This window comes from Parasteatoda tepidariorum, chromosome 10 (assembly GCF_043381705.1).
Source record: "Parasteatoda tepidariorum isolate YZ-2023 chromosome 10, CAS_Ptep_4.0, whole genome shotgun sequence".
Classification (NCBI taxonomy): domain Eukaryota; kingdom Metazoa; phylum Arthropoda; class Arachnida; order Araneae; family Theridiidae; genus Parasteatoda; species Parasteatoda tepidariorum.
The window spans coordinates 45,443,358-45,464,447 of NC_092213.1; the positions used below are offsets into that span (position 1 = coordinate 45,443,358).

The window sequence follows — 21,090 nt, forward strand, 5'->3', positions numbered from 1 at the left end:
ATATATATATTTCATATAAAAGTAACAACAACAAAAAACGCCTGGTCCAGATGAGTACGAGGCGTAGAGGACAAACAACTCAGTGGAATACGCGCAGTCGAGCAAACTCATGGATCTAATTCAAATTAGAAAGATAAAAGGAATAAGTATTTTCTTTGTGATTACATTGTTCAATTGACACCAAAAAATAATTATGATCAAGAATATAAAACGCTTTAACAATTTTTTTTTTAAACTTTTGGCCAGTTTTTTTTTAGATTCCAGCCATTCTGCAACGAGAAATGATTTGCATTATTTTTGTGAATGTGCATTAATTTTTTGCCTTGCTATCATTTTCACTAATAGCTTTAATTGCTGTGTCCTTTCTACAGGTATATTAAGTGTCTTCGAAATTGTTTATTCCTTTTGTTATAATTGACTTCAAATCAAAGTGATTTTTTCATACCTTTTAGTAAAAAAATAGCAGAACTTCTGTATCGATGGGAAAGATGGCAGAACTAATAAGTGTTGAGAACTTTATTATAAATATATCGATAAATAGTTGACTTTAATTCATTGAAATTAAAATGTAACGATAAATTGTATCGAAATAGATAAAAATAATCGATTGACTAATCGATATTTTTGTTTTCGTGTTTATATGAATCATGTGTATTATCTGATCTGTGGTTATGTGAAAAAATATTATTGTTCTCTATCTTTATGTCAAATAATTGGAATTTCACTTTCGTGCTAAGTTGTCACCTAGTGAAAGCGAAACAATGAAATGGGAATATCCCTCGCTTATCAGTTAATTTTAGTCTTATTGCGTTAAAGGTTTGTAATCAAGTTTTATTTTTTTGTTTTACTCTGAAAAAAGTTAGTCTTTCCTGCTAATTTTATTTTATACTCAAATGTGCGCATCAGATGATACATGTTTACTTTCAAAATTAAATTGAAGTTCTAAATTATGCTACAACATTAACATCGTTAATGTGATGCAATAACTGTAACAGCTTTTCGTGAATAATTAGGTTACTATTACTTAAGGATTTAGAAACATTGTTCAATACTTAGTTGTTATGCAAATGATAATAGTTTTTATCTATATAAACTATTTAAGTAATTTAAGGATTAATTTTCATTAAAGTCATTTTCTAATAAACATATTATTTATTTACAATTTTTGTTGTTTGTTAATGCGCTGCTTTCTTTGAAAATGGTAAGTATATGATTTTGAAATTCATTTCTAAAGTAATTATATCTTCTGATCATTAGAATATTTCTTTAAACTTGTTTACATGAATTACAATTTAAATTACTTTGACTAATGGGCATATATAATCGTCGAAGATCAGCATATTGTTGTTATACACTAAATAAATTTAACAACTCATAAGCCGTTGTGCTTTTATTCGAGGTCTCTGCTAAAAATGATCTTCACTCTATAAAAGCTAATTGCTTTTTGTACATTCATTTAATGTGACTCAAAAAAATTTCTGAGATAACTAATCTTTACAATTGATTATGAAAACTTGATAGCTATTTTTTCCATTTGCTCTACATTACTGTGTTTACAAAATAATGACATAAATTTGTAATTATAGGTGTCAGTTTTATCTCCCCAAAATGATGCTTGAAGTGACAGAAATGGATGATGAACAAGTATAAAAGATATTTTTTATTTACATATTAAGTATACTTTCATTATATGGTTTCTAAGATTCAAATATTTTAAGAGCTATTTGAATTTTAGAATCTATTCAGACTGTCTTAAGATTCTATTTATAGTTTTTATTGATTTATTTTTGCTAGAAATTAATAAAAAATGATGCTTGAATTGACAGAAATGGTATGAAAGATACTTTGTACATTAAGTAGTATTTTAATTATATGGTTTCAAATATTTTAAGAGTTGTCTGAATCTATTCAGAATGTTTTAAAATTCTTTTGTTAGTTTTTATTTATTTGTTTACTTATTTAAATATTTTTTTATTAAAAATTACTATTAACAATTCTTAAAGTGACAGAAATTATTTGTGAACAAGTATGAAAAAAAAAATTTTATGTTAAGTAAAATTTTTATTTTATGGCCTCTATGTTTCTAATATTTTAAAATTCTATGTCTGAAATCTTGACGATTCTTTTGGTTTGTTTTTGTAATTTTTTATTTATTTATTATTAAAAATTAATAAAAATGATGTTTGAAAATACAGAAATAGGGTAAACAATATATTTTACATTAAGTAACACTTGTATGGTTTCAATTACAGGGTTCATTGATCAATTCATTGTTTCCGTATCTTTTTTTCCCCATGTGTATTGTCTTGTTTTAACAGTTCTATTGCAAATGCTATTCTTATAATGTCCCATTGAGATAATTTTTTAAACTTATGAATTTTCACCTCTATCATTCAGAAAATCTACCGACATATTAAAAATAAAAATTATTTCATTTTGAGAAGAAATATAGTAACTCCTTATGCTAATGATGACATATAATATAAGAGTTTGTTACAGTTACAATAAAAAAGCTAAAACAGCGCGTTTGATGTTTAAGCATCAGCTATTGCAGGGCTGTCCAACTGGCTGCCTGCGGGCCGCATGTGGCCCGCCAATTTCTTATTCAGGCNTAATGACATAAATTTGTAATTATAGGTGTCAGTTTTATCTCCCCAAAATGATGCTTGAAGTGACAGAAATGGATGATGAACAAGTATAAAAGATATTTTTTTTTTATATTAAGTATACTTTCATTATATGATTTCAAAGATTCAAATATTTTAAGAGCTGTTTGAATTTAAATTCTAATATCTATTCAGATTGTCTTAAGATTCTATTTTTATTTATTTATACTAAAAATTATTAAAAAATGATGCTTGAATTGACAGAAATGGTATGAAAGATATTTTGTATATTAAGTAGTATTTTAATTATATATGGTTTCAAATATTTAAGAGTTGTCTGGATCTATTCAGAATGCTTTAAAATTCTTTTGTTAGTTTTTATTTATTTGTTTATACATTTACATATTTTTTTATTAAAAATTACTATAAACAATTCTTAAAATGACAGAAATTTTTTGTAAACAAGTATGAAAATTTTTTTTTTTTTGTATTAAGTAAAATTTTTATTTTATAGCCTCTATGCTTCTTATATTTTAAAATTCTATGTCTAAAATCTTTACGATTCTTTTGGTTAGTTTTTGTAATTTTTTTTATTATTTATTTAAAATTAATAAAAATTATGTTTGAAAACACGGAAATAGTGTAAACGATATATTATACATTAAGTAGCGCTTTGAATGTATGGTTTCAATTACAGGGTTCATTGATCAATTCATTGTTTCCGTATCTTTTTTTTTTCCGTGTGTATTGTCTTGTGTTAACAGTTCTATTGCAAATGCTATTCTTATAATGTCCCATTGAGATAATTTTATAAATTTGTGAATTTTCACCTCTTATTATTCAGAAAATCTACCAACATATAAAAAATAAAAAAAAGTTATTTCATTTTGAGAAGAAATATAGTAACTCCTTATGCTAATGATAACTTATAATATAAGGATTTGTTACAGTTACAATTAAAAGGCTAAAACAGCATGTTTTATGTTTATGCATCAGCTATTGAAAATGTTAAAGCTTATAGTGTTTTTGGTTCAAGATACTGTTTCAAAAGTTTTAGAAGTGCAAAGTGGTACCAATAAAAACAAAATGGAGCCGCAACCAGTGCCAACACTTGCAGAAGGTTTCAAAACCTTTTAAACAATTGGCAACCTACTTTATTTATACTAGTGTGCAGAGAATAATCAGCACTCTGTCAAAATTATTATTTGATTTATCTTTTATTTTATTTATTAATTTATTTATTTTTATTTTATTTGCGTTATTTATATTCTATTTACATTATTTTTAATTAATTAATTAATTTTTCTTCCACTGGGAAGAAAAGAGTGTACTTGAACTAATATGTTAAAATATTTGAAATAAATGTTCTAAACATTCTTTTGCATTGTAAGTACTTTGGTATTATGTACATAATTTTTTCAATGGATTTTTTTCTTATAGTAAACTTATTCATCTCAAAGTATGTTATCTCTTTGTTACTTTTCATGCATTTTCTAGTCGTTACTTATTGTTTTATGTTGAGTCCTCATTTTCCCGTATTTATCGTGCTCATTGAGTAGTTCCCATGAGAAAGGATTGAAAAAGGTTCTACAGTATTTTAAGAGCTGTGTGAAATCTAAATTCTCAAATCTATTGCGAATGCTTTAAGATTCTTTGGATAGTTTTTATTTATTTACTATAATTATTTTATTTATTTGTAGTTTTATTTTATTTGTTTACTTTTTGTTACTAAAAATAAAAATTTTAATTTAAATTTTTAAACTTAATTTTGTTAAATGTCAGTTAAAAATTTTCATATTTCAGCCTGGATCTATTCAGTTAAAATGTTCTTGACAATTTCTGACATTGAGACTTGAGGGCTCGAATCAGAGAATACTTGCCCACCAATGAAAAGGTTCAAACCCTAACTCGCATTGAAAAGACCCAGGTTTAAATCCTGATTTGTGTTGATAACAAGAGTGACACAAATATCTTTTATGTTAAACCAAGAATGGCAAGTTTTTTCCAACTCAAGTGGGAAAAAAAGATCTTTTTCAAAAAGAAATATCAAATATTAAAACAATTTTCTAAATAGCTTATGTTTGCAAGCTAATTTATGTAATAATATTAATTTCTAAGCTTTTTAATGAATCATGTTCAATTATGTTACACATTCACATCACAATTGGAGAGAAAGATAAATTTGATGAGTTTTTTTAAGAAACTTAAATGACTGTCCTTTAATATTTGTATATAAGTATATGCTGTATCATAAAGCCTTATTTTATAATTATGTAGGGAATTATTATTATATAATAAAGTTTTATTGTTACTAAATTAGCAAATCACATCCTAAATGTAAACACTACTACTAATTACATATTAAATTCATAATTACAAATAGTATGGGTGCTGATTTTTTAATCAAATATTGATAAGTATGAATATTCAAACAAATTTAAATAATATGATGTAAATTTTAAAATTTTATGTAGAATTTTAAAATTTATAATCCACCTATATGGTGGATATAATTTATAATCCACCTATATTTATAATCCATCTATATAGATAAATAATACCAAAATAAAAAATTTTCTTTTAAAATTGATGTGAAAAATAAGGACAATGTAATTTTCCTGGTAGTATATTAATTTATTTAAATTTAAACTTTTTTTTAGTATTATCTTTTTTTTTTTTTAAAAATTATTTTATTGCTAAACAATTGAATTGGTTATTTTGTTATTTTTAGTTTTTTCCATTTTGCCCAATTTCCACTGTTTTTTCTTTTTTTTTTTCTTCTTCCCCTAGCTTCTAAACAAAATGCCCATCCTATGTTAAACAGATCCTAGATTGTAATATCCTTTCCATTGGACATACCATGCAAAGTTTTCCTCTCCGTGTAATATACAGTAAAACCTTTTTTTGTGCGGTGGATAGGGACCGCATAAAAGAAATCGCACAAAAAAAAATTAGAAAATTTTATAAATTCTGACATGTAATAAACAAGTTTGTACCATATACCACCAAAAACTTTTTTTATGCGGTTGATAGGGACCGCATAAAAAAAGTCGGACTCAGAAAATACATCAATGATTTATGAAATAGATAAGAGAATGCTTTCAATAGGATTAAATAATTAAATTAGACTTAAAGAAATTTTAAAAATATTTAATTCTTCATTATACATATACATGTAGAAGTTTTCAAATTTCATTAAATAGTTTGCTGCTACTCGTCGTAATCCAAAACGCGCATCTTCTTGGAATGAATTGGTTGAAAATCGCTTGAAGATAGGATTTCAATTGATTTGTTTTTTGGTACCATAAAGTCAGTGATCAAATAAAATGAAATAAAAATCATAAAAACTACATATAAATAGAAACAAAAGTAATTAATTTTTTTACCTTTAATCTCACTATAAAATGAATCCTTAATCACGTGAATCGTGTATAAAACTCTGAATACGAAGCGTATAGTATTTGAGATACACGCAGACGAGAATTTAAACGGTTTAATTTTAAAATACTAAATATTTTAACACAGCAAACGATTTTTTACTGATTTACTTCAACTTGTTTAGCGCAGAATAAATTTTAAACAGAAGAGAAAATGGAGTTGACGATAATAAATGAACTAATGAAAGTAAATAAACAGAGCATCGCGAAGTTCAGATACATCGTTGTCAAGGAGACCACGTAATCAGAGTTCGTCCACAACATGCATATGCACATTGATAGGAAACATTAAACTGGTGCTAACGCCGTTAAGATTCATATACCGCATAAAAATAATTCGCACAAAAAAAATCGCACAAAAATAAAATCGCATAAAACCAAACGCACAAAAACAGAATCGCATAAAAAAGGACCGCACAAAAACAGGTCTCACTGTATATATATATGCCAATTAGTTTCATAAATAAGTTCTGCATGAAGGCAAGGTTGTCTTGGGGTCTTGATTGTCTTCTCAGTTGATTTTTAAATTACAAGACTACAATATTGATCATTGTTAGCTGTAAATGAGAAATGATACAGCTATTAAATGCAGGGGATTAAATAAAATAAAGTCTTTTACATCTCTGATTTTTATGAAGCTGTAAATCATATTTAATATTATTATTGTTGTAATTATGCTTCAACAAGTTAAATCAACAATAATTAACAACAACACTAAATTAAAACATTCTTATTTAGTGCAATAAATATATTAAAATGCTCTTTCTTTTATAAGATATTTAGTTAGTTTGCTATAAAGTATTTAGCTTCATCACAAGGTATTAAAACACTTTTCTTTTTCTTCTTATTTGCAGTTATATATTGATTTGAGGGTACAAACTCCTATAAAAGAAGCTGGCAATTATGTTAGTTATGAAATTGCCTTAGAAGTAAGCATGAATTTTTATGTATATAAAAAATTTTTTTTAGCACAATTAAGTTTGTTATACTATTTTTTTTTTCTTTATATACGTCAATACTTTCAATATCCCTGGGCCAACTGCCGAGAAATGTTGAAAGATATTGTGTAAAAAGTGTGTGACTGCCATCAGTGGGAAACAGAAAAGAAAGTGTGGATGGTAACAGAATTCTGAAATATTGATAGAGTGATAGGAAGTTATGCAGTTCATGTATTTACGAGTTATAAGAAAATATAGATCAAATAGCCAGAAGTTTGTTTATGTTGGAATGACTTGCTGAACTCTGTTGAACAACATGTAAACATTTGTTTTGCCAGAAATGCTCATGTGAAGGATTCCGAGAACACAACACATGCCCTATGTGCAGACAAAAGCTGCTAAATCTATTAAAATAGCTGCTAAATTGTGCAATAGTTATCTTATCGCTGACATCTAAATTGTAAAAATTACACATAATGTGTATATATATAAATTTTATTTGTATTTTTTACAGACCAATGATCCTTCCTTTTCATTTCAAAAAAGTACTACACGTAGGAGATACTCTGAATTTGTTTTGTTAAGAAAGCTTCTAAGAAAGCAGTTTCCACCACAGTGAGTATATTTATAATACTTTTTGAATTCCAGTTATTTGTTGCTAATCTATACAAATTATACCTCTTTTATTTTATTTTTCATTGAGATTTGCTTTAAAATAATATTTAGCTTTTTTTCTAAAAAAAATAGTGTGTTCAGTTTTTCTTTCATACCTAGTATTTATAGTCTGTTATAATTCCTGAAAATCTTGAATAAAACTTTATTAAATGCAATTTGTAATAAATTATTGTACTAATGAGTTTTGTGTTTTGAACTATTACAACTACTCTGTAAATAATAATGTTATTACTCTTGTGTTTGGTTATTATTATTAGAATCTTAGTTTAATTTCTTAGGAAATTTGTTTTTTCACCATAAATATTTATTATAAAATTTTTCATGTTTGGATTATTCATTATTTATTTGGATAAATCTTATTCTAGCTCTATCTTTTTAATTTATGTGCTATTTTAAAAGTTCAAAGCCTCAGTATAGCCATTAGATTGTAGTAGAAAGCATATTTTGTAGTTATTATGATTTAAAAATAATAACATACTCACATAACTTTTTACTTTATAAATATACAGAGTAGTATTTAGAAACTAAGAATTTAAAAGTAACATAATTTGGTTCTAAACAGTTGTCACCACTACAGTGTAGTCAAATTTAATGCTCAAAATTTTCTATTTCCCTACCTTTGTACAAATAAGTACAATTAAAACTCTGTTAAGATATTTAAGATTTAGTGTGTAGCAAAATTTTGTGCTGTCTAATTTTGATTACTTTTAACTTATTCTTTTGTAACTTTTCCATTGAACAAATGCATTTTCTTTCTTTTCAGTAAGCTTCCACTTTTACCACCTAAAGATCTGTTTAAAGATACCTTTGATCTGAAACTCATAAAAGATAGACAAGAAGCTTTGCAAGAATTTCTTAGAAAGTAATGTAAATTATTCAATTACTACACTGTTCTATCTTCTTAATGCTTTATATCTGAGCTTTGGTGTTAATAGTTGAAATGGTCACTCCAGACTTCAATCATAACCTGATGAATGATATTTAATGAATGCCTATCTTCAGATTCCTCTGAAGAGGTTCAAAAATCTCCTTTTGTTCTTTGGTGTCCTCATAATTTATTTTCCCTCAAACTTTTGTCTTGCTCTTCAGATTTTTAGAAGGGGCTCAAACAATTTCTGCTGTCCTTGATTTCCTTTTAAATTTTTTTCACAAAATTCTGTCTGCATTTTCAGATTCTCTATAAATATTTTTTCTTAATATCTGAATTTTTTTTTTATGTGTTTGAAAATTAGGTTTAAAGAAAATCCAAATATTATCTCAAGAAGTTTATCTGTAATGCTGAAAAAAGTAGATCAAATAGGTGTTTTTGTGTCGAATAAAACATAAGCTTCAGGAAAGAAAAAAAAAGCTGAAGGAAAGTTACTTAAAGAATTTAGTCATAAAAGTTCTAAAACTGTCTAAATTTTAAAAAAAGGTTTCTAAAGTTGGCCAAACACCCGTATTTTTCATTTACTTTATAGGTTTCTACTCCATCGAGTCAGATAATGGGCATTCTACTGTAATATGTTTTTTTCCCAATTATACTTTGTGCAAATGATCTTTTAATTATTTGTTTTGAGTTATCAAGTTAGCATCATTGATTATTTAGAAAGAGTTTTATTGAATCTATAAACCCCATAAAACTTTTGCAAGATCATCAAAATATTTATCAATATTTTTTTTTCCCATTTAAAAAAAAAATATTTTAACTGCTAGAAGACAGCCAGATTTGGTTTAATTAATAATTTATTTTGTGCTAATATTTTCCCTTTTTAATGAGTTGATTATATTGTATTATTCCACTACTGTAAAAGTGTTACAATTTTTCTCATATTGTGTGTATTATGATAACATATTGTGTGAAATTAGTATATGGAATAATATCATTAATTTGGAAAAGTAAAACAAAATCCTTCCTTAACAATTAAATTTATTTTACTGATTAACTGAAAGGATGAATTATCTTTGCACCTGTTGAAAAAATGATAAAATGCTGATAGTATGTGATTTGTTATCTGTCATAAGTTACCATTGTTTATTATTTTATTTGCTATTTTTATCTTAATTAATGCTTCATTGTTGTGGCAATGTTGAATAGAACCATGTTCCAAAAATGCATTTAAAAGTTAAAATACAATCTTTTTTATTTGCATTACCAATTATATGTTTTTTGTTACATATATATTTGTTATAGACTTTGAAAGATAGTTGTTTTATCGTCACTTAAATTAATCAAAATATTGATTGAAGTTTCTTGAAAATTTAATAAATTAAATGTCTTTGCCTTTGAAGCAACATATAACTATAAGTTTTAAAAAATTTCTAAATTTTTGACTCTAATTTTATAGAAGTCAATAAATTTTGTCAGATATTCTGTATTAATCTAATCTCTTTTCTCCAGCCAGCTTTGGGTACCTAGTAAAACTTGGATTTATTACCCAACCAGTTATTATAACATTTGTGCAACAACAAAAAAATTTAAAAGAATAATAAATTTCATAATTTTCAATCGAGCAATGTTTTATTTGATATCATTCTAAAAAAATTTATTGTGTGCTTATATAAATAAAAAACATGTTCTAAATTTCGGAATTTTTTAAAACTAAACCTTTAAAAAAAGTTTTCATGACTGTTGGGATGTAGATGAGATAAGGTTATTTTCATTTAATTTATTTAATTTTTCTTTTTACGTAAGATGTTCTATCGATATTTTACCAAAATGATGGTATATGAAATAGAAAATGCCTTAACCAGAATCATTCAATTTTTTTAAAAATAAACATTTAATTTAAAGAAATAAATGTTAGATATGAGAAGGGGGGAGGCACGAGTAGACACTAACAGAACTCTTTAAAGTAGATATATTTTAAGTTATTGTTAACTGTATCATAGGAAAAACTATTTTACGCTTAGAAACAACAGTTGTTGCAAAGCAATTATTGGAGTTAGTGAGTAGCAGCTAACAGCGCCCTTGTATAAATACGTATGAATCATTTTTAGATTTCCCTAAAAAAATTTTTTTTGAAAAGTTTTGTATAAAAATATCTTTCTACTGTGAAAAAAATAATCCTTGATGTTATTGATATCATTTTATTTTTAAAATCCTTATTTAAAAAAAAATTTCTTATTGTGTTACTTTCAAAATTTTCTTATTGTGTTACTTGCCTTTCTTAAATTTTTGTTTTGCTTAAAATTTTTTAGTTTTCTTTTGTTCGACTGATGGAGATTTCATCTATATACTGATTTTTTGAAGCTTTGTTTATTTGCGTGTTTGGGAATTTTTTTTTTTTAAAGTTTTGTAAAAAGATCTTTTTTATCATTCAGAATAGAAAAATCTTAGATGAAAATTATTGTTTTTTTGTTTTTTTTTTTTAACAAAGGTTAGTTTAAATAAGTTATTGATTAGCTTTATAATTTATTTTCATTTAAGTTTCTTTTGAATTTTGAAAACCTTATTAAATTGTGTATGTTTTTTCTCCAGATTAGTGGCTGATAGATTGTACTTATCTAGTAAAGCTCTGCATTTATTCTTGCAAAGTACTTTTTCTTTGTCTAAAATAAAAGACATAATTGAAGGTAAAGCTACAGTTAGTGAGATACAGACTTCTTTGTCAGACTTTTATAATAGGTAATTTTATATCCTAATTATTACATCTAAATAATAGAAATTGAATTAATTTTATTTCAGAATATGTAATATTTGAATTATAATTAATAAAATCAATGTAACCAAATAAAATGTTTATAAAATTTGACATTCATATAGAATGATTAATACTGAGACATATTTAATTAAATTTAAAACCTTATACAAGGTGTTTCAAAATTCGACCAACAAATTAAATTTAGAGTAATGATGTGTATTAAGAAGATAAAAACTTAATATAAAACATGAAGTTTCAAACTTTGTTACTAGAGAATATAGCAATCAAATACACTAAGACAATTAATGATCTAAACATAAGGATTTTAGAAGATTGTTGGGCAAAAAGGTGAAGTAAGCCTGTTTCAAGATCCTTCTGGGTCCTTAAATGTTATTTTTTCTTTTATACGCAGTGCCTGTATAGTCACCTGGAAAAAACTCCTTTGGCGATTCAACTGGAGCAGTGGCAGTCACTATGATTACGAGAGTTAACTATTTGAAGTACGGTTGCTAGATCAGTATTTAAGACAGGTTTTGTCTCAGGTTGGTGAGAGAAAGTAAATCAAGAAAGAGAGAGAAGCTCACCTCTTTAAGCTGTGCTATTTCTTGTTTCCATAGCAGCAGACAGCTTTAAACTTTATGGCGAGGGCAGTTCTTTGTATGGACTAACTATACCAACCCTTGAAAGACCAGTTTATATTATCTCTTTATAAAATAACTAGGACCAGGGTGTTGATTGATAGTATATATATAAATATATACATGCATACTTACAAATCAAAATATTTTTTTCACTTTAAATAACTACAGCTTTATATGTAGTTATGTATAACAACTGTGTTCATAATGTAGTAACATCTTTTCTTGCTGAATTTATGCAGTAAATCTGCAGCACAGCTTTCATACATCCGAATTTATTGGCGAGATATGACAAACAAAAATCACTATTGTAAAAATTCAGTTTATTCTAACAGATATGTTAGCAACATTTCTTAAAATTTTATGTTTCCAAAACTTAATTTGAATCAACAATAATATTTAAAAAAAGTGGAATAAATCCTTATAGAGTATAAGTCTGTGATCAATTATCAAGTAAAAAAGTTTTATTTTTATTCTTTGTATTGTTCCCACTACTCGGTTTCATAATTTTGATTAGAAATAAGATTAGTGATGTTTTAAAACGAAGTCAACAATTTTTTTCCCTGTTTTAATAATCTAATGATTATGAAAATTAATCTGCAGATGCTTTGATAACTTGCAGCGCCCTCTTCCGTGTTGGAGGGTTTCTCTTAACAGGCCTGCAGGTATTGATATAAAATTCCCAGCATTTATTTCCTTCTATAACCAGTGATAAAAGGTGATTGTGTCTTTTTTAGGTTGTTTTTCTATTGTTCTTGAAATTCATAAAATAATGTCAGTAAATTACCAAGCTAACTTATTACGGAACTACTCTTTAATTAAATAATATTCATGTATAGAGTGAGAGAGAACTAATTTTACTTAAATTCCAAAATCAATATAGCTTAGATTTAATCTCACATAGACAATATGTATTAGGTTAGTTTTTTATTTCTCAGTATTAAAGTTATCCACCAAGTTTTGAGGTAAAATTATGTATATATGAAGTAGAATAAGAAATAATTGTAGATTTAAAGAAACAGCAGATAGTGATTATAAATTAACAAAACCCATTTGGGAGTGGGTAAAAACCCTGTGTGAAAATCTTGTTGTCAAACTGAAATGTAACTTAAAAGAGAAACACTCTTTTTAATCGCAAAATTATTTGAAATTCATTGGCATGAAATTGTTTAATATTTATTGTGTTCGTGTAATAGGTGTAACTTTTTTAAATGTTTAGTTTATGTCGAATTTTATTTTTTAGTTTTCCTCCAACAGAAGAGGATGGTTCTAACAGCCATTGCTCTAGTGACTGTTTCTCAGATGAAAGTAGTTCAAGTGCTTGTGCAATAATTAAACCATCTTCCGAGTCAAATATGAACTCTTCTTTAGATCATAAAAAAGTGAGTTTCTGTGAACAAGTTACTGTGGCTGAAGTTCATACTCCATGAAATTGTGTTCCCGTAACTATATTGTGTATATTATGACATAAATACTTTGTATATGAATTTTATTAATATTACCTCCAGGGTATTCTGTATACCCTTGTACAAATTATCATTTTTAATTATTTATTTTCATTCTTCATGGTGAATTATATTTTTGACGCTAACTTTATCTGCTTTTGTCAATTAAGCTTTGATTTAAGATATCTTTATCCCTGTTAATTAATAAAAATGAATTATTTTCTTTTCAAAACTGGTTAAGTATTAAATAAACTTCTAAAAAAAAAAAGATTAAAGAAATTTACATGAGCATTTTTTGGGGGAAACTCAATTTTTCTTTTCTATAAGAATTACATCCAATATTGTGATGTAAATGTATTTATAAAACCTAAATAATTAAAAATCTTATGCGATGAACAATTTTCAGTAAAAAGTATTTATTTCCCTGTTTTTTAAATATCGACTATAATGATGTAAAATAACTTTGACTTTTTAAAAATTGCTTGATATTTACTCATGCTGACTTAATTTCCGATTTTTTTATTTTAAAATAGGATAATTTATGCTCGGTATTAAGGTTTTTTTCATTATTATTATTTATTGCTTTCACTATTAATAGTGTTACAATTATATGAAAATATTTAAAATAATTATTGAACCTTTTCAATTAAAAGTTTTTAGTTCTTTGGACAGTATTAATCTTTTTAAGAAAATATATTTATTTTTCAATGTATACTTTCTGATCTGTTATAAAAATATTTTTATTTTAAGATTACTTTAAAAATTATTTGTTACAGTAAAAATTCTTTTTCTGGTTCATAAAATCTTTTATATATATTAATATATTCTCCATTTTCTTTTTTTTTTTTATTTTTATAATTGTTAAATTAACATTTTGTTTTTAGATAATTTAGTAATCTTAACACAATGCATGTCTAGTATGATGGAAGCATTATTTTGATTTGATAATATAATTACTCGAGAGCCAAAAATTTTTTCATTAACATTAAGATTTGATCAAAAATTTTAAAGGCAAATATTTATTTTTCATTATTCTTTTAAGTTTCATCAAATATTAAATAAACCGTTTCAGATTTTATTTTGTTTATGATTGCAAATATGATTGATTTTTGTTTCAATCATTTTGTATTAGCATTTATTATTCTGTATAATATTGACTTTATATGTAATATGTCTCAAATGCTCATATTTTAACAAATAAAATATTTGTTGTATTTTGAAATTCTCTTTATTGTGTAATAACAGCCTGCTTCTTAAAATATAAGTTCTATGAAATCTACAACTATGTTAAAATTAGTGAGTTTAAAAATGTATGTAAAAATAAAATAATTTAGTACAATTCAATCATTATCTGTGGGGTATTCATCATACATTTATATACAGATTGCCAAACTTTCAATAAAAAATGATTCTTCTTCATTGTTATTTTAAAAAGTTAAGATTTTTTTGTATATTTACATATAGAATTTATTAAATGAAAAGAAAATTCATTGTAATTATTTTTGGTATTTTATAAATTATGGTTCATGCATGATATAAAATAAATGTGTTAATTAACACTAAACATACCAACACTTTAAAATACAATAACTGGTATTTTAACCAGTTATGGTACGTTTAGTGTTAATTAATAATGGCTGCTTATGTAGCTATTGATAATTTTAAAAACAGTTTCTATCGTTAATTATAATTAAATTATACATTTGGGATAGATAAATATTTTCGATGCATGATCATCTTTTAAAATTGTATCTTGAATTTTAGTTTTTCTAAAAATAGCAGTCAATAATAATCAGTTACGTTTAAGAAAAAGAACCCAATATATAATAATACAGCAGACACTTTAAATATTTATTAAAAACGTTTGCAATGCAGAAAATTAAAAGAAAATTATTTTCTATTCATGTTCATCTTTAAAATACTTTTTTAAGCTAAACTTTGTTTTCAAGTTGTAAATTTTTCTTAAATTGCAGTCATAATATAATGAAAACTAATATAATAAAATAATATAAAATCTTAATACATAGTGATTTAATGCAATTTTCCTAAATTTATTAAAATTATTTATGCTTCAAAACTTAATTTTTGAAATATTTTCTTTTTCTATTTTAAGTGATTTTTCACTTTTGTTTGCTTTTTATTTGTAAATTTCTGAGTTATTTGCTTCTTAAGTAGTAACTTTATATTTAAATGGCAGTCATTATTAGGAAAAAACTAGTATCTAAAGGAAGCCAAATATGTAATAATGCTATAGACACTTAAAATTTATAAAAAATTTGCAACATGAAGCTTTTAATTTTTTAGTATAAATAATTGTTTCTCGCTATAAATTTTATTCCTCACACTCTGCTTTTCAGTTGTAAATTTTTAAGACATAGACTGCGCTGGGGACGGTTAGTATATGTCCCCCTCAATAACTAGAAATCTCAAAAAATCCCCCTGATATTTCATATAAATTTTTAAAAAATTATGAATCATTATTGATTTAAATTTAGATAAATTAAACAAGTTAATTGGTCAAAATAAATTTTCAAATAGGAAATTTCGAGTGTGATTGTAGTTCAACTCAAAAATTAAATGCTGAAGAAGATAAAAAAGTGTTTTTTTTTTTTTTTGAAAATGGCAGTCATTTTTAAAATTTATGAAAAAGTAGCCTAATATGTAATAATACAATGAGCATAAAAACTTATAATTTATTTTTTGAGATATGTTTTCCATTTGGTATCTTTATCTTAAATTCTTCGATTGAAGTTTTTCTTAAAACAATAGGTAAGTAATAATGAGTATTTGGTTTGTGAAAAAGTAACCTAAAATGTAATGGTCAATGAGTCACTTGAAATATTGATTAAAAATATTTGCAATGCAGAACTTTTAATTATTTATGATAAGTATTTTGGACTTGCATTAAGTTTCAAAATAATGGCTTTCAGTTGATTTCTGAATTTAAATATTTTTGAAAATACAATCAATAGTATATATTTATGTTACATAAGAAGTGGCCTTGTATATATGTGATGATGAACAGTTAAAAAAATTTACATCAAAGAAATTTTTATTTTTGTAATTTCTCCTTATGTTGGTCTTTAAAATGGTACCTTAAGCTTTGAAATTCTTTTTTAAGATTTAAAACTGCAGAGGCGATTGTGCTCCGAAAAAAATCCGAATTTTTCGCTTGCCGCAATTCGGAAATCTAAGGTCCAGAAGTTTCAAGAAATCATTGATCACATTTATGTATAAAAATTCTTGTATATTTTTTTTAAAAAACTAATACTGGAACTAGAATTTATGTTTGGCATCTCTTTCATTTGTAAATATTTTTTGTGGTAGAATAATAAACATGATTAGAGTGAAAATAAACTTATTCAAAATTATTAATTTAAATTATGCTGCATATAATTTATTTAGAATTTCATGTTGTGAAAATATCAATGAATTTAATTTTTAAAGACAATTTTTTTTTTATAAATGCATCATTAATGATTTTACTCAAGAAATTTTCAGGATTTTTGAGTTGGGCTCACAATCACCCCTGAGATTCTACGTTAGAGATTTTTTTGTTTGCATTAAAATACAAGAATCATCATTTTAAAAGTAGCACTTTCATTTCCCCCTAGTCAAGACTGCCACACTTTAAAATATTACCTAATAAAATGAATGTACATACCTCATTAATATTGTCATAAAATACATAATTCATTAATATTTGACTTAAACACATATTTTATTTATCAATACTCCAAACTATTTGATTTCAAACTGTAGGTAACATTATTATCTCAATGTTACAAGTCCCGCAGTGGACTGATTGTAAAGATACCACAGTAGAACACTAAAGTCAAACATCACTGGCTGTAATCAGTGAGCAGGTGGGTGACCACTTTGATCAGCCTACGTAGGGACCGGGGGTGCTAGGTATCTGTCTTTGATAACTGTTCTACTGTAAAGTGTTTGACTTCGCACACAGGTCATCAGGCTACCAAAGTGGAGGAGGCATTCACTCTGCAAAGGATCAAAATTCTGATGGCATGTCTTCAAATCTTCCTCGGGGTTGTTTCCCTGATTATTGTGTCGCAAATAGCTCTAGTGCGACGTAAATAAAATTCCTACCTACCTAATGTTACAAAAAATAGTGTGTAACTGTGCACAAACAAAATTGAAAATATGAATTGATATCAATAGAAATTACTAAAAATCTGAGAACCAAACACACACAAAGCTGAAACACTGGAATTAGTAAGATAACAGTAAAAAGACACTTTTTGTCAATTAGAACTAACTATAAAAATAACTAATTTTATTTTTAAATAGTGCTTCTAATGAAAATAAAGTAAATCATGAAGGTGTTCAAGTTTTTAGAGTGCAAAAGATTTTTGTATGTAAGATGAAAAAGATTTTTTTATCGCACTGCAGGTAACTTATTTTTTACTAAAATAAAAGGACTCATTTCTGTTAGAACAGAAAAAATATTTTGCCCTTTTTTATGACAGAAACATAAATGGACTAACTTCAATGTTTTAGACTGGTAAAGTTAATTATATTTTGATTCATTGCAAGTCTTGTTAAAAACACAATTTATCTCTCAATCAAAAACACAGGGTTTTTACCATCGTGTTAGATAGTGAAAAACTAATTTTCAGACAAGGGTACATTAAACATCTAAATAGCATTTCTTAAAATTTTGACATTTACTCATTTAAATGTTTGATATACTAAAGCACAAAAAGTCAAAAGTACATAAGCAGTTGGATCTTAGTGCAGGTTCCTTACTTTTGCCTGTATTAACTAAAATAAAAACTTTTAAAGGTCATCTTATAACAGAACTCGTTATATAAAGGTAATCTTTTATAAAAACCTATGAAAATTTATAAAAGTTTTGAAGATTTTAAAATGTGATAACTGAGTTCAACAGTATAAATTTCAATGAAAATATTAAACAAAAATTGTTTTAAAATATTAACTAGTTTTAAAATAAGGAATTTAAATTAACATAATTCTTAATTGGTTAGCAAGTAAAAAGAAGAATCTCGTTTTGTCTAAAAAATACTCCTAAGTTGTAGACTTAGATTAAGGTATTAAAAAAAAATTTTTTTTATTGATTTAAAGTTTTTTTTTCTTTAACTTTTCCTCACTGTTCCCATTTATTTAGAAATATAGACTCATTATATAACTATTTATCATTAATATTCCCTGAGAGCTCATTAGAAATATGCAAGTTGGTGGGTAGATTATGGAGATAAGGTATACTTAGCATTATGGGAGCACAATTATAAGTATATAATTATGGGAGCACTGTATATTACCTGCCCACTAAAAATTTAAAATTTCATGGAATAAAGAAGTCTCACCGGTTCGTTTATTGCAGGGATAGGGCAAACATCGAATGATATCTAACTATCAAATCAATTCTTTTAAAGTAATAATACATTAAAAAGGCAACCCTAGAGTTTAATGTTCTTAATTTTATCCACCTGAAAAATCTCTTATACTTATTCATCTAAAAAAAAACTAAGATTCAAATAATGATTTAAACTTAAAAACTTTCATAAAAACAAGGACAAATATATGCAAATAATATTTTATTGATAAGTACATTAATGAATCATTATACAAATTAAATTCTGGCAGCTATTTCTCTATACAATATTAACAAAATTTATAGATGAATGATGTTTATACTTGATTGTACCCCAATCAATTTACAATCAGTTTTTTCAGCCACATGTATAATATAATGTTGTTGTAAATCAGATAAAGAATTAAAATTATTTTTACACACGAAACATTGATGAGTCTTTTCATTACGATGTGAAGAATTATGTTGTTTGAGATTGCTTAAATGAGTGAAACCTTTGTTGCATATAGCACATACATGTGGCTTAACACCAGAATGAGTAAGAATATGTTGCCGTAAGTTACTCAGATGATTAAAACTCTTTCCACATTGGACACATGAATGTGGTCGCTCACCAGAATGAACTAAACTGTGTTGGCGTAAATTACTCAGATGAGTGAATCCTTTACCACAATCGCTGCATACGTGTGGCCTTTCACCGCTATGAATTAATATATGCTGTCTTAAGTTACTAACATGGGTGAAAGCTCGTCCACAAACATCACATGTATGAGGTTTTTCCCCAGTGTGAGTCAGCATATGTTGACGAAGATTACCAACATGACTGAATGCTTTATTACATGCTGAACATATATGAGGCTTCATTTTTAGTGAGCAATTCTACGGTAAGAAAAATAAGAATTCTTTAAGTAAATGAGCACATAGTAAAATCCATTGGTCTGAAAATAAAAAAAGTTGCATCCATTAATAAAAAAATTTTGAATTAAATTATACATCATTTAAATTAAAAACTGACAATAATTCAATAAAAATTATGAGCTGTTTTAAAATTACAATTTAATGTATAGCAATAATTTATTTAAAGATATTTTAGTAAGATTTCCGCATCAGTGTATATCAAATAATATAAACAAAAGTATATATAAAATAATGTATACAGTGTATACAAAATGATTGATACTAAAAAAATAATAGAAAAGGACCAACTCGAAAGGTATAAATAGTAGCAATCCCGGGAATATTCTGTTTTATGAAAGTCAAAAAATTACTATTTACATGTATTATGCATTACAATAATAAAAAGAGAGGCATAGAATAAATATAGAGAGTAAGAATAGAAGCATAGAAAGTAAATAACTACAAAAAATAAATACCCACGATTGATAAAGAAAAGTTTACATGCTCACAATTCTTTTTAGAGTTAATAACCCCTAAAGTTGAGTAAAATTAACGAATTTTTATTTGCGAATAACGAATTTCTATTTATCTCAAGCACTAGTGTTTACAATTGAGAGCGAGTATTTACATTACTAAATTTACTTTTTAATACATTAAAAAGCTTCCAGCTACTCGTTTCTTCTTAATTTAGAAGTAGTTACCCGGAAGTCTTACGGTGAATTTTTTATCTTTAGCGCCATCCTGTAATCAATATTTTTAGTTGCAGAATGGCATCGTATTCTGGCGCTTTTCTCAAAATTTTTGCAAAATAAAAAACAATAATTCTCGTCTGCTAAAACTTATATTTTCTGAAAAAGTCTAATATAAAAATAGCAATGTCGTCTGCGTGAAAATCTTTCAAAGTATTTTAAATACCTTTTCTTTCGTTGTCTAATTAACTTATACCTTGGATCAAGACAAAAGTAGCAAGCGATACATATTTTGTTTTTATATCTTTGGTCATATTATACATTTATAAAACTGCAACATACATTTATAAAACTGCTATTCAATTTTTCTAACCGAATTCTAAATTATTTTGATAGAATAGTATAATGAATTCATGAATATGATATCTATCAAATATTCTACTTGGACAGTTTTATTTTAATTTAGTTCAAATATATATGTTTTTATTTTATAGAATGTCTAAAGGTCTAGAAATAAGTTTTGACGAGGATTTCTTTAAAGAAAATGACGATGAAGAGGAAGAAGCTGTATCCTTTATTTATTTATTTTTTAGCAATGAAATGTTTTATTTATTAAAATTCTTGATGATTCTTAATAATCATTTTTATATTTCCCTAAGTGATCATTCACATTTGTTAATTGCAAAAAAAATTTGGTGTTAATCAGTTATGATGAGCTATAAATAGGTGGCATTTTATTGTTACAGAGGAAAAAAACGCATGTCTTTCAATAGTTCTACTTTTTTTTAT

The 21,090-nt window shown here is 25.7% G+C and overlaps 2 protein-coding genes and 1 non-coding gene across 7 annotated transcripts in view; 2 read left to right on the top strand and 1 right to left on the bottom strand.

Moving 5' to 3' along the window:
• The window catches only part of LOC107444387 (sorting nexin-10B), a 19,732-nt gene extending 5,148 nt beyond the window's left edge, over positions 1-14,584 (top strand). The window contains exons 1-7 of one of the 5 annotated variants that reach the window (XM_043040369.2): positions 607-816; positions 1,587-1,644; positions 6,898-6,972; positions 7,496-7,596; positions 8,420-8,518; positions 11,117-11,263; positions 13,161-14,584. In XM_043040369.2, the coding sequence (XP_042896303.1) occupies positions 1,609-1,644; positions 6,898-6,972; positions 7,496-7,596; positions 8,420-8,518; positions 11,117-11,263; positions 13,161-13,347 (645 nt within the window). In that variant the 5' untranslated portion in view covers positions 607-816; positions 1,587-1,608 and the 3' untranslated portion in view covers positions 13,348-14,584. The other 4 variants (XM_043040378.2, XM_071187134.1, XM_016058508.4 and 1 more) reach the window with 4 other exon arrangements.
• A 4,337-nt stretch (positions 14,585-18,921) lies between these two features.
• Positions 18,922-20,332, bottom strand: LOC107444386 (uncharacterized). The gene is made up of 2 exons (XR_011638078.1): positions 20,093-20,332; positions 18,922-19,653 (listed from the first exon to the last, which is right to left on the bottom strand). It is a non-coding gene; the product is annotated as an uncharacterized protein (transcript).
• A 24-nt stretch (positions 20,333-20,356) lies between these two features.
• Positions 20,357-21,090, top strand: part of LOC107444385 (FIGNL1-interacting regulator of recombination and mitosis) — a gene marked incomplete in the record, with an annotated part of 31,443 nt that continues 30,709 nt past the window's right edge. The window contains 2 exon segments of the mRNA XM_043040346.2: positions 20,357-20,514; positions 20,796-20,868. Of these exon segments, the coding sequence (XP_042896280.2) occupies positions 20,797-20,868 (72 nt within the window).